The sequence below is a fragment of the Cebus imitator genome, unplaced genomic scaffold (assembly GCF_001604975.1).
Source record: "Cebus imitator isolate Cc_AM_T3 unplaced genomic scaffold, Cebus_imitator-1.0 Scaffold274, whole genome shotgun sequence".
Lineage (NCBI taxonomy): Eukaryota > Metazoa > Chordata > Mammalia > Primates > Cebidae > Cebus > Cebus imitator.
In genome coordinates, this window is record NW_016107589.1 from 178,112 (window position 1) to 200,991 (window position 22,880).

At 37.8% G+C, this 22,880-nt stretch overlaps 1 protein-coding gene across 1 annotated transcript in view; it reads right to left on the reverse strand.

Moving 5' to 3' along the window:
- Nucleotides 1–22,880, reverse strand: part of CTNNA1 (catenin alpha 1) — a 175,551-nt gene that overhangs the window by 131,251 nt on the left and 21,420 nt on the right. Inside the window, exons 2-3 of the mRNA XM_017500916.2 lie at nt 16,290–16,396; nt 14,942–15,137 (exon numbers count right to left, since the gene is read on the reverse strand). Of these exons, the coding sequence (XP_017356405.1) occupies nt 14,942–15,137; nt 16,290–16,394 (301 nt within the window). The 5' untranslated portion in view covers nt 16,395–16,396. The remainder of the gene's footprint in view (nt 1–14,941; nt 15,138–16,289; nt 16,397–22,880) is intronic.

A 22,880-nucleotide genomic window follows, 5' to 3' on the forward strand; every position in this document is an offset into this window, starting at 1 on the left:
AATCCTTTATTATCTATTATAAATGTATAGGGATATGATAAATACAGTCAACCAGTATTTATTGAATGTACTAAATTAAAACATTATAAACACTGAGACTTAAAGTATTTTATTTCCTTGTTTAAAAAAATTTTCAAAAGTAGTTTGAACAATGCTTCTCTGCCTTCTTTTTGTCACTTACATTAGGGCACAGAGTGAGCATTTTTTTTATTCCTTGGTGAATCATCATACTCCTTTCTAAGTCTGGATCCATTTTCAACATTTTATCCAACATCTACACTTATTTGTCATGAATATCTTCAAGAGTTCCTTTAACGTGTCATTTTTAATGATGTCACACATTCTTCTGGACATCACAACCATGTTCCTCATTTAAATCAAGAACTTTGCCTTCACTAAGTTCTTCTAGCTGCATAGCTAGAGTTTTAAATAGCAGCAGGGTCAACATTTCCATAATCAGCTATTTCTTCCCTTTATATCCTAATCAAATTTCAATTCCAGGATTATTACTTTTCATTTCTTTGCTGCACATTCATCTTTGTTGGCTAATTCCCTCTTTTAATTATTCAATTCTGTGAAGTAGTTCATGTGGGTTTATTACAAGGAGAAAAGGAAGCAACACAATTACACACTTTGCATAAACTGAACAGATTTGTAGGGAACTATCACTAACAGACTCTGAAAGAAGTGACATGATTTGTCATGATGCACATCTGTTATTTATGCAGCAATCTGTATACTTAAAAGCTGGCAGCGAAGTTTGTATAGTCACCCTTGAACAACACAACCCAACAAGTTTGGATTTGAATTGTGTAGGTTTACTTATACACAAATTTTTTTCAATAAGCATATTGAAAATTGTTTGGAGATTTGAAACAATTTGAAAAACATGTAATCCAGAAATACCAAAAAATTAAGAAAAGTTAGGTATATCATGAATGCATAAAATATCTTTAGATACCAGTCTATTTTATCATTTACCACCATAAATATACACAAATCTATTACAGAAAGTTAAAATTTATCAAAGCTTATGCACACAAACACAGACCGTACATGGTGACATTCGCAGTCAAGAGAAATATAAACAAATGTAAAGATGCTGTTTAAATCCTAACTACACAAAATTAAATGTAGTACACACTGTACTACTACAATAATTTTGTAGCCATCTCCTATTGCTATTGGAGTAAGCTCAGGTGTTGTGAATATCCACTTAAAATGCCATATGATGCGTGTGCATGTGATGCTAATCATCTCCACCTGAGCAGTTCACATCCAGTAAATTGCATACGGCAGTAAAAAGTGATCATCGGCAGTTCTCGCACATTTTCATCACGCTTAGCCCAAAACTCAAAATGCTGAATAACACCATGGAGCTCATACAAAGTGCCACTAGTGATGCTGGAAGTACTACTAAGAAGTAAAGAAAAGCCATGACACTATAAGAAAAAGCTGAAGTGCCTGATATGTACTGTGAATTGAAGTCTGTAGCTGTGGTTGCCCACCATTTCAAGATAAATGAATTCAGCAGACCACTGTAAAAAAAAAAAAAAAAAAAAAAAACTCATGAAGCTATACCTGCTATACCAGCAGGCATGAGAACCCTGCACTTTTTACGAAAATACTTCATCTTGTATTGAAAACGCAGTTTTTATGTGGATGCAGAGCTGCTAAAAGAAAGGCATACCTATAGACTAGTAAGATTTGAGAAAAAGCAAAGTAATTATATGACAATTTAAAGCAAAAGGAAGGTGAAAGATCTAGAGCTGGAGAATTTAATGCCAGCAAGGGACGGTTTGATAATTTAAGAGAGAGGTGGCTTTAAAAATGTCAAGGTAACAGGGGAAGCAGCTTCTGCTGACCAAGAAAAGAGTTCCCAAATGCCATTAAAAACTGCAGCAGAAAGCTGGGCACGGTGGCTCACGCTTGTAATCTCATCTCTACTAAAAATACAAAATTAGCCAGGCATGGTAGCACATGCCTGTAATCCCAGCCACTCAGGAGGCTGAGGCAGAAAAATCGCTTGAACCTGGGAGGCGAAGGTTGCAGGGAGCCAAGTTCACACCATTGTACTCCAGCCTGGGTGACATAGAGTGAGACTCAATCTCAAAAAAAATTTAAAAATTTGAAAATAAAAAACAAATTTAAAAAGACATCTGCCAATTAGTTTATAAACTTCTAAGATATGGAAAGTGCTCTCTGCACACAAAAGGACAAACTGGGGAATCTGAGGCAGGCAGAAACTATGTCCAAGGTCCCATGGTTGTAAAACCTGAGAATGTAACTGAGTACTCTGGCTTTGTCCCAGCTGTTACCAGTCAACTACACTACATCTAGCATTAACTAAGATACAAAGGAGACCAGGCACAGTGGCTCACACCTGTAATCCCAGCACGTTCGGAGGCCGAGGCAGGCGGATCACCTGACATCAGGGGTTCAAGACCAGCCTGGCTAACATGGTGAAACCCCGTTTCTACTAAAAATAAAAATAAAAATTAGCCAGACGTGGTGGTACACAGCTCTAATCCCAGCTACTTGGGAGGCTAAGGCAGGAGAATTGCTTGAACCCGAGAGGCAGCGGTAGCAGTGAGCTGAGACTGCACCATTCCACTCCAGCCTGGGCAACAAGAGCAAAACTCTGTCTCAAAAATAAAAAAAGATACAGAAGAGATAATACTTAAGAGAACTCAATACTACTATACCATCTGCCATGAAATAAAATCTGGCATCCCCTGGTGTTCTCTCCTAACTGAGCTGGGAATAAAATAGGTTCCTCTGGAATTTAAAACAAAGACAATGGGCAATTATAAAGGAAGTAAACCAACAAACAAAAACGCCACAGTTCTTTATTAAGACAAGATCAAGAACTTTCTGAAGCACCAAATATCATAAGTAAATTCCCCTGAAAGCAATCAAACTTTATAAAGTTACAGGGAAAGGATAGACTTGAAAAATATTTGGGGATGGATAAAAAGAATAAAAGTCTTGTTTGTTTTAACCTGAGCCTATTACATTGCTCCTTTAAAACAGAGAATGCTATGAAGTAATGTTAATGAATATATACTACTTTTCTCCCAGAACATTAGTTGGTATAGATCAAACAAGGTATTGGAACTGGATCCAAATCCCAGCTTCACTATTTGGCTGCTGTATTACTTTGGTTGCTTTATCTCTAGCTGTTTTCTTTTCTGTAAAATGAGTACTCTACCTCTCGTACCTCACTGGGTTGTTTTGAAAATTAAATGAGATAATATATGCAAAGCTCAACAAATACTTCTATGCCGCGTCCTACTTTTCCGTCTACTTTTTCCAATCTTTAAGCCTATTTAGAACATGGTCATTATCCATACACCAGCTGTTTCTTACCTTTTTAGAAATAAAGTCATGATAGCAAGTTTCCTAAACAATAGAGGAAATGTTAACTTTTAATTTTAAATGTTGAAGCAGTAAAGGATGAGGGGAGCTTCCTTCACTCCTCTGTCTACAGTGCACAAAGTAGTAACAATTGTTCCTTTTGTGCTAATAAGCTATAACCAATGCTTGCTGGGCCTTAGTTTTACCAACTGTTTTTTTTTTTTTTTTTTTTTTTTTTTTAAAGTAGTTTTGTTTTAAAGAACATTCTGAGCCGGGCGTGGTGGCTCACGCCTGTAATCCTAGCACTTTGGGGGGCTGAGGTGAGTGGATCACCGGAGGTCAGGAGTTCAAGACCAGCCTGGCCATCATGGTGAAACCCCATCTTTTTTTTTTTTTAAAAAAAAAAAAAAAAAAAAAGAACTTTCCAAGCCAAGCTGGGATTCCTTCCAGTTCTCAGGAACTGGTCATCTTCCTCACCTACCCCATTTACAGTGTTGCATCCCAAAATTCTATAGTATACTACAACAAGAAAGGCTCCCAACCACGATGTAATGGCTGAGGGTCCCAGGTCCTCAGAAATCCACTATGGAAACATCTCTACTGCCTTGAAAACTCTCCAAGGAATCTCAATAAATAGGGCAAAGTTATATCTTCTTCCCCAAAATAATACTAAGGATACTATTAAATAGCTTAAGGTCCAGAAGAAAGAATTTTTGCCAGCCCAGTAGAGAAACACAGCTTATCTTCTATAAATTATACAATCCACACCCCCCCCAGGTATCTTTATTAATGGAAATGATTTTCATTTCTACTTTAAATAACAATCTGTACTGCAAGTGAGAATGGAGATCACAATGTATTTATATCCTAGGGAACGGATGAGATGGTAAAGACTACAATCAACATATACCAAAATATCAACAGAGCTTAATCATAAGGTAGTACAGCCCAATGGGTGATTGTTTGTTGTTTATTTTTACTTTCTATAAGGAATATACTTTTTTAAGAAAAAAATTTTAATATCTTTAGTTTGTGTGTGTGATAATAAAACTCAGACTTCAAATTTTCTTTTTTCTGAGGTATAAAAATTCCATGGCTGTTAGTTCATGCAAAAATGAAAAAGTAAAACTGCTGCACACTACAAAATATTTTTGTAAAAGCTCATAAAGTCAGCTAACTAGAGGGGTTTATCCAAAATATGAGTAAGCCAAGTGGTAAAATAAATGGGTACTTATAGCCCCAATCTCATTTTTAAAATTTTTTGTTGAGTTGCTGGAGGAAAGATGATTCAATGATTACACGGATCTTAGGTAGGCATTTCTTAAACAGAACATTTTACAAGTGCATATTGTTTGTTATAAACTGCCAAATCCAGAAGAGAAAAGATATCTTAAGATACCCACCTGAATATGCTTTTGCAAACCAGCAAAAACAGCCCTGTGTAAAATGACAAAAGCTTCCAGTAGGAGTTAAACGCCATCAACTATCTTAAACATGTTCAAACTACTCGATTCAGGATCAGTTTCTTGAGCATATTTGGAATTCCAACTCCCCCTTCTCCTACAGATTTCCCAGATAACCCTGCTCAAATAACTTTGCTCTCTTTATCTCAAAACGATTTTAACTGTCTAAAACCTTTTATTTCTTCTCAGATGTATACTTCTTAACAATAGGAGTCTTGTCTTCAAAGTAAAAAACTATGATTATAACTATTTTTAAATACCATACTCCTTTGAAAATGTGAAAAGTGAATAAAACTCTTGACATAACAATATTAGAGAGAAGTCTTTAGTTTGCTGGTATAAAATAATGTTCTTGAATCATATTACTCTCTAGAGGACAGTGCTCAGCCATTAAAAATTATGTTGTAGAAGAATACTTAATCTTACTGAAAGATGTTCAGGATACATTAAGTGAAAAAAAGCAAATCAAACCCAACATATCTCTACCCACGTGAGCATATTCATAGAAGACAAACTGGAAGAGTTTAGGACAAAAATGTTAACCATTAGTTTCATCTCTGGGTTACAAAATTATATTTTTATTTTTGCTCTTACTATCAAAACACAAGTTCACTGCAGAAAATTAACACTCATTTTAAAACTGTTTTTAATTCTACCCAAAGAGTAGTACCAGAGGAAGAAAAAAAAAGGAGCAAAAGAGCAAGTAACCAACATCACAGGCAAGCCTACAATAAAACTGCCATGTACTTAACAACTTGGCATCTTTTACACAGCATTTTACAGAGTAAAAAAATATCCGGCCCTGGATTTGAATGAATACCCAAAACTTCCCTACCAAGAGATTTCTAACTCTTGAAAGTTACTTTTTGGTGCTTTAGCTCTACTGATAAACCTTTTTATCAAATTCTCTTTATTAAAAAAAAAGGTGGGGGTGGTTTCACCATGCTGGCCAGGGTGGTCTCGATCTCCTGACCTGGTGATCCACCTGCCTCACCCTCCCAAAGTGCTGGGATTACAGGCGTGAGCCACTGTGCCCAGCCCCAAATTCTCTTAAATATATCAGATTAATAGATCTCATCAAAAAAACAGTAGCTTTTTTTTTTTTTTTTTTTTGAGACAGAGTGTCGCTTCTTCACGCAGGGTGAAGTGCAGTGGCACAATCTTGGCTCACTGCAACCTCCACCTCCCAGGTTTAAGTGATTCTTCTGCCTCAGGCTCTTGAGTAGCTGGGACTATAGGCACATGCCACCACACCCAGCTAATACATTTTATATTTTCAGTAGACACGGGGTTTCACCATGTTGGTCAGGCTGGTCTTGAACTCCTGACCTCAGGGGATCCACCTGCCTCAGCCTCCCCAAGTGCTGGGATTACAGGCGTGGGCTACCACACCAGGCCTGATAACTATTTTCATCTGTTATTCCACCAGCTTTCATTTTACAAAATAATAAAAATAATAGGATCAAGACTTCACAAAATCATCTCCTAACTTCAAGATAATACAAAGTTAATATATGTTTCCTAACCCATCCCATCCCCATGTCCCACCTTCCTCTCTCAGCCAAATTTTAATTCATTTTTTATGATCTGGTAATAAGACATTTTCCATACTTGTCAATGAAGACAAACTAGCAATGTAGTTGCAAAGTATAATAGACTTCATAACATAGCCCTTACAAGAAGGAACCAAATGGTAGTACATATTTGGCATAATCCACATGCCCTATGACATGAAGATGAACCTGAATAAAACACTTCAATCTTTTCAATCTTAAGCCTTTCATTTATCAAGGAGGGGTATTTGACAAAAACAGACCCCTAGGTGATACCCCTGTAAGTACGGATAAACTGATAATAACTCGAAGAAACCCTGACAGATGCCTTAAGAGAACTTTCTGGGATACAGTTTGCTTTTGTTTGTTTGTTTGTTTTTTAATCCACACAACCCTGTATCTTTTGAAAGTCAACCCAGGAAATAGGCCAGGTGAGGTGGCTCACGCCTGTAATCCCAGCATTTTGGGAGGCCAAGGCAGGTGGATCACCTGAGATCAGGAGTTTGAGACCAGCCTGGCCAAAATGTCGAAACACTGACTCTACTAAAAATACAAAAATAGCCGGGTGTGGTGCGTGCCTATAATCCCAGATACTCAGGAGGTTGAGGCAGGAGAATCGCTTGACCCCAGGAGGCAGAGGTTGCATCGAGCCAAGATTATGCCACTGCACTCTTGCCTGGCCAACAGAGTGAAACTCCATCTCAAAAAAAAAGTTAACCCAGGAAATAAACATTTAATATTAAGTTATTTATGTAAGCCCATCTGAATTAGAGGAAGCCTAGAAAACCTCTCAACTTACCCCACTTCCCTATCCTCTGAGGGTAAGGAAAGAAGCTTTGAAATTTCCTTTTCCAGTTGACAGACAGAATGGATTAAAAAAAAAAAGAAGTTAAAATAAAATAACACACATATTCATGTTCTCATTTTCCTTACTAATTCAAGTGTGCCCTGCTGCTATTCAGAAACACTCCAAAGAGAGGCACTTACTTCCTGATTACACATTCAAATAAATGCATAACATGCATTTCAACTTGGAATCACTTTCTTAAGAAATTAACTAGTAGAAATCATGTTACTGCAATATCATGGTTGAAGTCATGCCAAAGCCAAAATTTTAATATCAAAAATAACTTCCTCAGCTACACTGTACAAATATATTAAGGCAGTAATATTACCCACTGTAACTCATAAGTATTATTATCCTGGTTAGTGTTATTTATTTTTGTGAGCTTAACAAGACAGACTTTTTAATAAAAGGGAAAAAAAGAACCACCTCAAAATGACATTAGAATTTAGTAACTTCACTCTTCCTCACTTCGAAGCTAGCTGCAGCAGAACACAAGTCTCTGCAAAGCAGCATATGCTCACACAAGTGATCCAGAAGCAGACAGCATCCCTGACACATCCCAAGTCAAAGAAAATATAGCCTCTGCCCTAACGACTTATAGTTTAAGTCAGACAGACAACTTTAAGACATAAAATTCCCAGATGACAACCAGCTAATGATTTTTCAGAATTTTTATTTTGCTTTTCCTGCTCCAGTTAAATGAAGAGCAAGAGAAAATGCATAAATGGTGAAACTGAAGGAATGGGGTCAATAAGAATTTTTAAATTAATGACAGTCCTCGGGAACATCTGAAAGGTAGGAATTGGAGTGGGAGCACTACTAACAACAGACCAAGCCGGCAATGGGATCACATAGAAAGAGACAACAAAAAAAGAAAGAAGAGAAAACAGGATGAAAATTCTACCAAGGCAAATCACACTGCCACGTGTGTACCTATGCAACAATCTTGCACGTTCTTCACATGTACCCCAAAACCTAAAATGCAATAAAAAAATAAAACAAAAAATAAATTAAAAAAAAAAAGAAAACTCTACCAAGACAACAAGGGGTAAAGGCAAGATAACAAATAAGAAGCCAGAACTCAAAGGAAGACTATGAGAAAAAAATCAGCTAGTTTTTAATAGTTATTTTACTAATCTGAAAATCTAATTAATTTAACTTTAATCTTTTTCAAAATGCTCAATGTTTCCCAGAGACCACTCTCCCAGAGCATCATTAACACTTTTTGAAACTCATACTCAACGTTCCAAACTAGGAACACTTGTTTGTCATCTTTATCCTGTGAAAAATTAAAGAGCCCATATGTGAGATCAAGCTCATGATCTCAACCCGATTAAAACCACACTACGAGATTAGACAAATTAAAATGCAATCTCTCTCACACACACCCACGCAATGCTCTTCAAAGCTATGTTTTAAGTCTTCACATCATGAACCCAGCAAACCCAGATTCCATTCTGCCTCCTGTCTACCTCTCAAACTCTACTTAAAACAGTCACTGATAGTTGCTTTGTCCTAATCACATCTGTCTTTTAACGTCTATCTTCCAGGCTGCCTACAGCAGATCTTGGTACATCAGTCTGAAGCTGTCAACATCTGCACTGGACAGGAGACCAATTTTCACCTCCTTTAATCTGACTTTAGTCAGCTGCCAGGGAGAAAATCATGCCTCAAGAGCCTGACAGCTTGTGCTCAATATCCTTTTGTCAGGGATGAAATACATTATTTTTCTGAAAATTGCCTTGCCAAGATCCACAATGAACTATGTATGTGTGTGTATATAGATTATATATATATAATATATAAATTATATATATTATAAATATATAAATGATATATAATTATAAATTTATAAATATATGTTATATATATTATATATATATATAATATAATAATTGTGTAGTGAGGCTAAGGACATAGATGCTATCTCCCTTGGTACAGCTTGAATAATCTATATAGGGAGAAAATATATATATAATACATACACATATGTATGTATACAGATTATAATATATATATAATTTTATATATATATTAAAAATATATGTAATATTTTTAATTATAAAATTTTCAGATCCAAGTATAAATTGTGGCTAACGGATTATAAAACACTGTTCTAGTAAGAAGCTGTTCCTCATCACTCCACTTCAAATTTAACATTAATGGGCCTCTGTTCATGTCTCTCCATTTTCAAAAAAGCTTCATTTAGGTCTTCTCAGTTCTGTCCCCTGAAAGTCCCCTATCCAGCTTAAGAGACTTCTTTTCCTGGTCAGAGCCCTATTCAAAGATTCATAAAATATATTTACGTACAAGGCAGCTGCTACTCTTTATCTACTTAATGTTAAAATGTACATGTAGGGGGAGTGTCTGTTAATGGGTATGAGGTTTTTTTTAGGGGATGATGAAAATGTTCTGGGATTAGATCATGGTGATAGCTGTACAACTCTGAATACACTAAGAAACACTGCATTATGGGCTGGGCACGGTGGCTCATGCCCGTAATCCCAGTACTTTGGGAGGCCAAGGCAGGTGGATCACGAGGTCAGGCGTTCGAGACCAGCCTGGCCAATATAGTGAAACCCATCTCTACTAAAAAATACAAAAATTAGCTGGGCATGGTGGCAGACGCCTATAGTCCCAGCTACTCCGGAGGCTAAGGCAGGAGAACTGCTGGAACCTGGGAGGTAGAGGCTGGAGTATGCCGAGATCGCGCCACTGCAAACCAGCCTAGGCAACAGAGCGAGACTCCGTCTCAAAAAAAAAAACAACAACACTGCATTATGTACTTTAAAGAGGTGATTTTTATGGTATGTGGAATTATATCTCAATTTTCTTTTCTTTTAAATGGGGTTTCACCATGATGGCTAGGCTGTTCTTGAACTCCTGACCTCAGGTGATCCGCCCACCTCGGCCTCCCAAAGTGCTAGGATTACAGGCGTGAGCCACCGCCCCTGGCAATATATCTCAATTAAAAAAAAAAAAAAACTGTAAGATTCTCCACCCCAACCCACACATTTACAATTGGCACTGGACAGGAAAACACACTTTAAATTTTGAGAAAAGAATCTTTTCTCTCACTGTACTTCTTGGAGAATAATCCATTGTCTTACTCAAACATTTATGTGCCTATCATGGACCAGGTATCATCTTAGGTACAAAGAGAAAAACTAAGCAGAGCAGTCGTACAATGAAACTCCTAAATCACAGGGATTTGGAGGCCATGCAATTAGTGACTGGCTCTCATTCACCACATGTGTCTCACCTGACCCTTTCATTAGCCTTGAAGTCAAAAGATTCTAAGTTCTTATGTGTGTGAATTTTTTTAACCTCTCTTATAGCATTATGGTGAAATTTTAGTATACTCATGAATGTGTGTATTTATTACTCATGTAATCAGGGACTAACACAAAAAGAAAGTTACACATCAAAAACTGTGTACATTCAAATTTCTGGTTATTAGGATTGCACAGGAAGCACTGGAGATGTACAAACCCAAAGATACAGAAGGTCTAATTTTTGGCTCAAAGTATAATAAACAAACACATAAATAAGTACTTTTTTGAAGACAGTAAGCTTGTATCTTTAACAGCCTGGGAAAACCCTAGATCAGGGTTAGGAAACTACAGCCCATAATTTTTCTAAGTTTTATTAGAACACAGCCATGCCCCATGCACATTTCTTTGTATCTTGTCTCTAGCTACTTCATAATACAACAACAGTTAAATATTAACAGTTTCAGCAGAGACTTTATGATCAGAAAGATCAAACACACTTATTACCTGGCCCTCTACAAAAAGTTTGCCAACCCCCATCCTAAACAATGTCAATACTGATTCAGAACAAAGACATCTTAAAAATCCTTTAAAAATTAAGTGTTTCTGTAGATGGCATTTTTTAATATATTAGCAAAATTCAGAACAGTTAAGTTAGGGTTTATGTAAATGCTCAGAACCACTGAAGGCAGGGCAGGGCAAAGTGTTTGTATAAATTTTCTTTTGCTGCTTAACAAATTATTCTAAGAGGTGGCAGCTTAAAACAATTATTAACTCCCAGAGTTTTGTATGGGTCAGGGATTTGGGGTTGGTCAGGACTGATGTTGCCTGAAACTTGACTTAAGATGGAGAACCTGCTTCCTAAGTGGTTCACTCACATGCTTGACAGTTCTCCATAGGACCTCCTAAGTGCACTCATGACATAGCAGACACCTTCCCCAAGAGAAAATAATCCATGAGAAAAAGTGAAGTGGATAAGACATCATTTTTATAACTTTGCTCCGAACGTAAATAGTACCACTTCTACTATATTCTATCCATTGTGGGAATCACTAAGTTCAACCCATGTTCAAGGGTTAGGCTTTATTTTTTTAAGGAAGGGGTATCAAAAGAATCTGCAGACCTACTAACACCACTACAGGATTTCAAATGATGAGTAACCGGCTTCAACAACACAGCCAACAAGTCTCAGTTGATTAAGGAATCTGTGCTTCATTATTTTCGTGACAGATATTTTGTTCTATTTATGATAGAAAAGATTTGATCACCATTTGTTAAGATTCTCCAAAGAAGGGCCGGGCGCAGTGGCTCACGCCTACAATCCCAGCACTTTGAGAGGCCGAGGCAGGTGGATCACGAGATTGAGATGGTGGTCAAGAGATCGAGACCATCCTTGTCAACATGGTGAAACCCCGTCTCTACTAAAAAAAAATAATAATACAAAAATTAGCTGGGCATGGTGGCACATGCCTGTAGTCCCAGCTACTTGGGAGGCTGAGGCAGGAGAACTGCGTGAACCCAGGAGACGGAGGTTGCGGTGAGCCGAGATCACGCCATTGCACTCCAGCTTGGGTAACAGAGCGAAACTCTGTCTCAAAAAAAAGATTCTCCGAAGAAAAAAGTCAGTCAAGAGGAAAAAAGTAAGGTATTTCAGCTTTTCATATCTGATGCAATAATGATGACAGAAGGCAGTTATATTTTGCTTTTGACTCTTTTTTTCCAAAGAGAAGGCAAATTATGGTGGATAGATCATGATAATAAATAATTGCAAAATTGGACTAGGACAGACAAGTCCTTATGATTCAGAACCACATAAAAGATTATCATATATAAATACAAATAATAAGAAAAGAGAAATTCAGATATGCATTCAAAATTGTGAGGGTTTTTAGGAGCAGGAATGTGTATTATACCATGATTGCTACAGATTTGCATCGGAGAAACTTCTGAAATAAGAAACACACAGAGTGAAATTTAAAACTACCTACAACAATTAAATGCATTTTGAAAATAAATGTGGCCAGGCATGGTGGCTCACACCTGTAATCCCGGCACTCTGGGAGGCCAAATAGGGCAGATCTCTTAAGGTCAGAGTTAGAGACTAGCCTGGCCAACAAGGCAAGCCCTGTCTCTATTAAAAATACAAAAATTAGCCAGGTATAGTGACATATGCCTGTAATCCCAGCTACTCAGGAGGCTGAGGCAGGAGAACTGCCTGAGCTCAGGTGGTGGAGGTTGCAGTAAGCTGAGATCGCACTACTGCATTCCAGCCTGGGTGACAGACCAAAACTCCAATTGAGAAAAAAAAAGAAAAGAAATATCAATCACTAGACCCAGCAAACACTTGCCCAAACTCATCTGTTAATATAACTGTGAATTCTGTTATTGGAGAGAAGCCGGGCTGGGGAGGAGAATGTACCACAGAATACAATTAAGTAAGAGGCAGCCTAATTTCCTCAATAGGAAGCTCAAAAACTGTCCTGAATTAAACCATTAGACTACTTTAAAATAAATTAATTCAAAACCCACATAATGGGCTGAAGTACAAGATCAGAAATCTGAAATCAAGGTGCTGGCAGGCTTGATTTTGGGCATCACCCAAAAATTCATGTCCACCTGGAACCTGTGAATGTGACTTTATTTGGAAACAGGGTCTTTGTAGATTATATCAAGTCACGATGAGGTTATACTGGATTAAGGTGGGCTCTAATTCAATGCTTGATGACCTTATAAGCAGAGAGAAATTTGGACACACACAGAAGGCAGAGACCAGAGTCATGTGTCTACAAGCCAAGGAATGCTAAGGATTGCTGGCAACTACCAGAATATAGGAAAGAGGCATGCACAGATTCCTTCTAAGTCCCAACAAGGAATCAAGTCTGCCAACATCTTGATTTCAATTTCTGATCTTCAGAATGATAAGAGAATAAATTTTTGTTATTCTAAGTCACCAAGCTTATAATAATATTATAGAAGCCCTAGGAAACTAATATGCCTGCCTAATTAGCACTATGGAATTATAATAATTTCATCATTTGCAATTTTAGAAATATTTATTTTCAGCCTGAAAACTGAAAAAATATTTACCACTGAAGGTTATTTGTTCACAAATTCAGAAAACAATTGAAGATGTCATCTCCATCAAGGCACTGCCCATTTTTGGGTGCTGTCACAGGGATGAATTTGACATAAGACTCCGGACTATGCTATCTACTATCAGGCACCAGAAATCTATAAAGTTCTCCCAAAGGCTAGTAAAGCACCTGTACACAGCAGGGCTCAATTTACCCTAGCTGTTATCCAATAACCTAAAAAACCTACATCTTTGTTGAAATTCTCCACCTGGAACAGAAACCTAACACAAAACTACAGGTTTCAAGGCCGGGCACTGGGGCTCATGCCTGCAATTCCAACACTTTGGGAGGGCGAGGCAGGCGAATTGTTTGAGTTTGGGAGTTCGAGACCAGCTTGGGCAACCTGGTGAAACCCCATCTCTATTAAAAATAAAAGCTAAAAACTCCCAGGTTTCAAGAAGTTTATCTTCCATATTTAAAGTCTTCCTTTCACACTTGTAACATAATAAGGACAATTTCCCTAGTATTCATTATTGGTAAACTGTGGATTGCCATTTTAGTTTTTAACAATTCTGAGTTTCCCAAAACATGATTCCTTTATGGCCAGGTTTATTTATGTCAAGCTCCAACCAGTGCAAATATGCACAGCTGATTTAACATACTATTCTGGGCCAGGCACAGTGGCTCACGCCTGTAATCCCAACACTTTGGGAGGCCGAGGGAGGAGGATCCCAAGGTCAGGAGTTCAAGACCAGCCTGGCCAATGGTGTCTCTACTAAAAATACAAAAAAGCTAGCCAGGCATTGTGGCATATGCCTGTAATCCCAGCTACTTGGGAGGCTGAGGCAGGAGAATTGTTTCAACCCGGGAGGTGGAGGCTGCAGTGACCCGAGATTGCACCCTGTACTCTAGCCTGGGTGGCAGCAAGACTCTATCTCAAAAAAATAAACAAATAAATACTAATCTGACATAATAAGATAATTTCTAGAGTATTTTCAACTTAGGTAGATATTTTTCCATTTTATCACACCTGTCTCTTCAGCATGAACTAAAAAGAAGTATCACACAGAATGAAAGGTAAACTTCTGTCCCATTTGTTTCCTATCAAATTGTGTTATAACATTTCTAAGACTTAACTATTACTTGAAACATCCAAGAAAAGTGGATTCAGATTCTCCAGATGTCACTCTGCACGCATCTCTTATGATTAAAATATGAGTCAGTCCAACTTAATGTCTCCAATAACTGAATAAGTTACTGAGCAATTGGCAAGCATGAGAATGAGAATACTGACCACAAAGTAAAAAATCTTCTTCAAAGATTGATCCTCTAGAAAGTCCTGCCTCTCTTTACATGAAAAGCAATAATGACCTACCTTGTTTTCGAACATCTTCTACAGCAGCCACAAGCTCCTCCTTGAGAAACTGGCTCTCCTTCGCAATTTTATCCCCCTTGTCCAAGAAATTCTCAGTTGCTTGTTCAACAGATGCAGCCAAAACATGGGCCTTCTTGGAACGACCTCTCTTCTTATTAGAGGGCCCCTTACTATTGGTGTTTACCAAGGTTGTAACCTAAAAGTTTCATTTTATAACATTAAACTAGAGTCAGTTAAAATGAAAATGACAGACTAATATCTTTAAAAATAGCAAAATTAAGTTATTCATCAAGAAACAAGACATCACATTTATGAGATTCCACTGAGCATTAACATACAATTCCCCATATTTAAGACATACAGCAATGATAATATATTTAATTTTCAAAATAATTCAGCTTTCTCAATGTACATAAGAAATATATTTTTAATTTTTCAAATATGATCATTAGGTTTTTAGATTTTACAAAATAAAAAATGATTAGAGACAAGTTAGATGTCTCTACGATACGTCACCAAGATGTTCCAGAAAGAGGTTAACAATGAATTTAGCTTTATCTGGAGATCACACTGCCACTGTTTTCAAACCTTGCAAAATGTTTTAAGATAATCTGCTTCTGAAGTCTTTTTACAGTTTATTCACACAAATCTCAGCAATTAATTAGTAAAGGCCCTTAATAAAGGAATGATTGCCCAAAGAAGCCTACAGTGACGATGCTTTATGTCCTAGAACATTACCATCATTAATAAACATAAAACCAGATGATCTGTAGGTTAAAGATGATTAAAATTTGTTATAGTGTAAATTTGCCAAACGACTCATTTTTTCTTTCTCTGAATCTCTCACATACAAACAGACACACTGTGGCAAAATACTAAAGGTGCACAGCTAGTTGTTAACAGTTAATAAATTATCCTAACATTGTGACATTTGTAATAGAACATACCAAACCTAAACCCTCAAGTTGAATTACCTGCTAATTAATCCCCCACAATGAAAGGTGTGTCAAGCAGAGTGAAAGACCTTAACAATCAAGGATCCACATCCCACCTTTCTTGGGGTTTCCCCTCTAATAAGGTGAAGTATCTGCAAAGGACAAACATTTGCAAAGTTGCACTACATACCATGGACCCCAGTTATTGGCAATAAGACTGAAGAAATCGGCGGCAGCAGCATTCTCAAGGGTTAAATAAACCCATACATCAATATTCAAATCATCTAAAAACTGCCACCTAGACTCAAGTATGGAAATTAAGGTTTTGAACTAAATAACCTTATCTTGATGTTGTTACCCAGGCCTATGCTATAGAACCATATTACAATATATTTGTGTTTTCAGATTCTTACCTGTGTAACAAGGGGCTCCAACAGTCTCTCAACTGCCAGAGTCCTGATCTCTAGACTTTTGGGGTCCCACTTGAGGTTTATGTTGCCTGCCTGAACAGCAGTCATTTCTAAAAAAGAAACAAAAAGTCGGTCAGGCAAACATCAAACACAAACATGAAATATGTAACAAATCTTCTGCTTTGGGACTTTTCCATCAGGAAAGCTACATTCACTACAGATGAAAAAATTTTAACTAAAAAACAAAAAGTCCGTCAGGCAAACATCAAACACAAACATGAAATATGTAACAAATCTTCTGCTTTGGGACTTTTGCATCAGGAAAGCTACATTCACCACAGATGAAAAAATTTTAACTAGCCTGCACATGAGTACCCAATAAACCTTACGACCTCTTAATATTTAACAATTTCAGGTTTACGAATAGTAGCGGTACTACAAGAGGGCATTCCTAAACACACAGAACATTTCCGTCTGGGCTTCTCTAGCGCCAAAACTTCCTAATTCAGTTCCTACTCAGTTTATCTGCCCCACCTTTAGGAGCAAGACGAAAAGCTAAAGTGAATGAAAGCTACTTTCAAAGAAATTCCTTCAAAAACTAATACAGAAGATGATTCTTCCTACTCCAGAGCATTTATGGTATAATAGTATCTAAAGGCATGCCTCACTTCCTTTTTTGATGGATTCTTAGAGAACGTCTTGTCTTATTCTATTAAAACATAATGCTTAAGTTGGTTGCCCTCTGCACCCACAGCTAATATCACTCATAGCCAGAAGAAATTTCAAGTCACACTTAGTCAAATATCACTGTATCAGTGTCAAGGGAAACTTCCATTAGACAGCAGCTTTAAGAATAAGGAGAAAACATCATGAAAATAAGTTAGTCTATTCTTCTAAAAGTAGTGCCTTCAATTATTAAAGGGGGGAAAGAAAGACAGTACTAAATAAACTTTCTAGGCAACAAACTGCTCATAGACATTTAAAAGCTTTAAAAAGTGCATTCTTATGACCCAGGTAATCTCGTGCTAGAATTTTATTCTAAAGTTAAGGAACATGTAAAAACGTGAATACAATGATGTTCACAATACCACTGTATATAATCATTAAAAATTATAAATTACCTAAATTTCAACCAACACATGGCTCAATAAATTATGTAACAACCACACAATGAGATACAATGCTACTCTTTAAAACAATGTTGTCAAATTAAAAAACAAAAACAATTAGACTGGCTAACATAGTCAAACCCTGAATCTACTAAAAATACAAAAATTAGCCCAGTGTGGTGGCACATGCCTGTAATCCCAGCTACTCAGGAGGCTGAGGCAGGAGAATCACTTGAACCTGGAGGCGGAGGTTGCAGTAAGCCAAGATCACACCACTACACTCCAGCCTGGACGACAGATTGAGACTCTGTCTAAAAAGAAAAAAACAAAAAACAAAAAAAGTGTTATCAGTGCCCAAGTCTTTGTTTCTATTAAATATCATTTGCATGCTGGTTCATGCCTACAATACCAGCACTTTGGCAGGAGGATCACTTGAGCCCAGGAGTTTGAGACCAGCCTGGGCAACATAGACCCCCATTTCTTTTTTATTTATTTTTAATTTATTTTTTAAAAGGACCATTTCCCATTAATAGAAACCAGGACTCCAGGTCTGAAGCATTGTATTGTGTAGAAAGGGGACAAGACTAACAGATCACATCAAAAGACACAGGAAGCAAGGGCTCCCACTGGCCAAATTTAGGGCAAATATCAAAGAAAACAATGATTGTAACTGTCTATAACCAAATAATTGGATAAATATCCTTAAGACCACAGGGATCCTCAAAAGCAAGGGTGTGGGGAAGGAATTTCTTTACCATAAATCTAGAATAGAATTAGAAAATGACCATTTTGCAACCCATATTATACTAACTGATCCAGGCAAGAATTAGCAATGAATGTCAAAACCATTGGATGAAAACTGGCCGGGCATGGTGGCTCATGCTTGTAATCCCAGCACTTTGGGAGGCCAAGGCAGACAGATCGATCACCTGAGGTCAGGAATTCGAGACCACCCTGGCCAACATAGTGAAACTCCATTTCTACTAAAAATACAAAAATTAGCCGGGCATGGTGGTGGGCACCTGTAATCGCAGCTCCTCGGGAGGCTGAGGCAGGAGAGTCATTCGAACCTGGGAGACAGGTTGCAATGACCTGAGATCGCACCACTGCATTCCAGCCTGGGCAACAGAGCAAGAATCCATCTCTGGCCGGGCGCGGTGGCTCACACCTGTAATCCCAGCACTTTGGGAGGCCGAGACGGGTGGATCATGAGGTCAAGAGATCGAGACCATCCTGGTCAACATGGTGAAACCCCGTCTCTACTGAAAATACAAAAAATTAGCTGGGCATGGTGGCACATGCCTGTAATCCCAGCGACTCAGGAGGCTGAGGCAGGAGAATTGCCTGAACCCAGGAGGCGGAGGTTGCGGTGAGCCGAGATCGCGCCATTGCACTCCAGCCTGGGTAACAAGAGCGAAACTCTGTCAAAAAAAAAAAAAAAAAAGAATCCATCTCAAAAAAAAAAGGAACTTTGAACTAGATCCCTCATAGAAGACTACCAACCATTGCCTTCTTCAGAGAGCTTTTGTGGAGATTAGATAAAACAAAGTATGATCCATTGAATAATACATGAGTGCATGCCAATATAAATAAAGGAAAAGTTCTTCCAAACAATAGGAAACAAACTAATAAATGTAGAAAGAATCATGTATTTAGAAAAATCGGCATTCAGGAACCATAATATTAACGGCTTCAGGTAAGAATCAAAGAATGCTAGCAAAGTAGATTAGCATTCAGTTTCTCAGTAAAGTGTGACTTAGTGTCATAGTAACTCCCAACACATTATTTATTTATGACAAATGGGGAAAATATTAACTTTACAGTCTAGAAACCTGGGATGCCACCTTAACTAAGTGATCAAAATTAACATCCCCTAATAAGCGCACAAACCGACATCATATACCTCCTGACAAGATGCACTGAGAAGGATACATCATCACTTCTGTGTTATTTCACCTAAAAACCACATAATCTTACATAGTCTGGAAGAAACATCAAATTCAAAGGGTGAGACAGTCTACAAATTAACTGCCTGTAGTCTTGAAAAATGTCAAAGCCAAAAGAAACAAAAATAGATTAAGAAATATTTCCAGATTAAAGGAGGCCAAAGAGACTTAAACAGTGATGATGGACTGAAATTGTATTGATAAGGGGAAAAAAATTGAGACATTGACAAAATTTGACTATGGGTACTGAATTAAATAGTATTGTATCAATGTTAAATTTCTGAATTTTCATCATTATATTGTCATTATCCAAGCATCAAATCTAGAATCACTAGAGACAGGGGTGCCAAAAGTAATCTGCATTTGCCTAATGTGGTAACACAGAATGCCAGTGTCCCAGTCATCTGTTTTATTGAGGGTGGGTGAATTTGCTCTCTACATTCATGTAATGTCAGGCCTACACTTTGGTTTTTAAAGGTTATTTGTCTACTCAACTGATCAACCCAAGTCAGTAAACCTTAGGAAATGGAATGCTCTAGATTGCTAAAGGGCTGACGACAGCTCAAGCAAATGTCATCAAATGTCACAGATAAGACATTTCAGAAGGAACTATTTGCCCTATGGATCCTACGTATGCTAGCATTCCAGAGATACTGCATTAACACAAATAAAGCATAGAACTTTCCAGGGTTGCAAAGGGAGCGAGCCAAGAGGAAATTTAAGTGAAACTAGCTGCAAGCCTGAGCCCAGGAGTTCAAGATCATATGTGGTCACATTTGTGTTTAATTATTAAACAAGTACAACATATACTATTTTACTTTCTCAAAAAAATACTTTCATTTTTCTTGTCTTTTGTTTTCCTAATTTTGATACTTTGTAGTACAAATAATTTCACTTACTTCTTAACTTTAAAAAGGTAGCACAACAGCACAATAAGCACAACAGCGCAATAACGAATTCCAAATGGCACCTGGTCTCTCCAGGCTGGGGATGGGGACCACTAGGAGGAGCCAGGACTTCAAAATCAGAAAGCTTGTACCCACCTGTTCAACAACTCCAGGCAATCTTTATCACATGAACCCAGGGTTTCCAGATATCTGACTTTTCAAGAGAGGCCAGGGATGAAGATTTTTACATGGAATCTCCCAACTTTAATGTTAGTGACAACTTCCAAAAAGTCTTACTGTGCAAAAATAAATTATTTAATTTAATATTAGGGGAAAAAAAAGGAAGTTGTGGTGGCTCCTGCCTGTAATCCTAGCTCTTTGGGAAGTGATGATGGGAAAATCACTTGAGCCCAAGAGTTTGAGACCAGCCTAGGCAACATAGCAAGACCTCATCTCTACAAATAATTTAAAAAAACAGGCCAGGCACAGTAGCTCATGCCTGAAATCCCAGCACTTTGGGACGCCAAGGCAGGCAGATCACCTGAGGTCAGGAATTCAAGACCAGCCTGGCCAACATGGTAAAACCCTGTCCCTATTACAAATACAAAATTAGCCAGGTGTGGTGGTGCATGCCTATGATCCCAGCTACTTGGGCGATTGAGGCAGGAGACTCACATGAACCTGGGAGGCAGAGGTTGCAGTGAGCTGAGATCGTGCCATTGCACTCCAGCCTGGGCAACAAGAACAAAACTATGTCTCAAAAAAACAAAACAAACAAACAAAAAAAAAACAATTAAAAAAAATTTTTTTTAACAAGATTAACTTCTGCACCTATAGTCCCAGCTATTCAGCAGGCTGAGGCCAGAGGATTGCTCCAGCCCCGGAGGTGGAGGCTGCAACAAAGCCATGATCTTGCCACTGCACTCCAGTCTGGGCAACAGAGTAAGACTCTGCATAAAAAATAAAAAAAAAATTCACCAGACTCGGCCTCCCTAACCCCGCTTCTAAAGGAGTTAAAGCAAAGGACTCTAACCGCTCACTTACATTAGGAAGCTTAAAATACACTGACACTTGAAAATTGAGAACTCTGTGTATTTTCAAGACTTTCAAAAACCATAATGGAAGCAGACTGCCCTGTACAGCACCTTTAATCAAAAGTGCCAAGGAGCTTGTTTTTGTTTTTTCCTTAACTTGATCACTTACTTCTTGCTCTGTTCTAGCCACACTGGCCTTCTCTTTGTCAGTCCTCAAAGACACTGCGTCATCTGTGTTCCCTCTGCCTGGAAAAGCTCTCCTCCCCCAGAAGACCGGTTTTTTCCTAATGTTCAGATTTCAGTTCAAATGCTGTCACAACAGAAAAGTGCTCTAAGGACCATACTAATTCCATTTCTTATTACCCTGCTTAATTTTCTTTTAGCTCGTACTGTCTTTGTTTACTTATTTATGCCATTACTACAGTGTACGCTTCATGAAGGCAGGGTCCTGCCAAGAGTGACACCGAACATCACGCAATGATGCTACAGAGCCAAGGCATGTTTTTAGTGATCCCAATCCTCAGAAGATTTCAAAAAATAAAGGTAGCTTAAAATCCAAAGAGAAGGTGTTCTACTCGAAACATCAGCTTCTGGAATCAGTTCTGTCACTTATTCTCTGACTTTTGGGTAAGTCACTTTACCTTTCTGGATCCTTGGTTTTATCATCTATAAAATGAAAGAGGTTGAATTATATACTCCAAATCCTTCCAGTCCTGAAATTCTGGTGTTCTTTTCATTTATGTTATCACTCAACAGCCACTGAATTGTTTTATTAAACTTAATTAATTTTCTCAGGTTTAGCATATAGTCTTCAGAGTAATATTTTAAGTTTAAAAATGATAACTATGCTTATGTTTCTTTATATCCCTTAAGTTGCTGGCTAGGAGCTTTATCCAGGGCAGACAGTATTAATTCAGCTGAATTTACGCAACATGATTTGCAAATATTTACAAGTCTCCCAAGACAAGGCTCCTGCCTTAATTTTAGTCATATCTTCTGGTTCTCTAAAATTAATGGTATTGTTCAGAGTAACTAAACAAATAACTTTTAAACTCTTGGCAGTTCCTACTCTTCCAATTAACTTACAGAGCACTCCTTTGCAAGATCTATTACAAAACCTACTAGAGCTAGCCAACCTTAATGAATTACAGCAACCCTAGGTTTTTCCAGGAGGAATCATGCTTAATGGAACTAAATAAAAGTTAAACTGTAGTTATTTGGTCTTCATTACCTTATAAATGGCAATCCTAGCTACAGAGCAAAAGTTTGCTATAAATTTAGAAAGGGGCAGAGATGTAATCATTTGGCTAGCAATCTTTACAACAGAAAGAGAAATGGAGAAGCAAAGAGGAGAAAATAAAAGCATAGTTCTATCAGAACCAAGGGGGCTGACAATTGGCAAATTGCCTCATTTGTGCAAAGAATTACGTACCTTCTCCAAAGACGTTCAACATTCACTTACAACAGAATGGCCACATCATCCTTAAAATGTGTCTGGCAGGCCGGGCGTGGTGGCTCACACCTGTAATCCCAGCACTTTGGGAGGCCGAGGCGGGTGGATCACGAGGTCAAGAGATCAAGACCATCCTGGTCAACATGGTGAAACCCCGTCTCTACT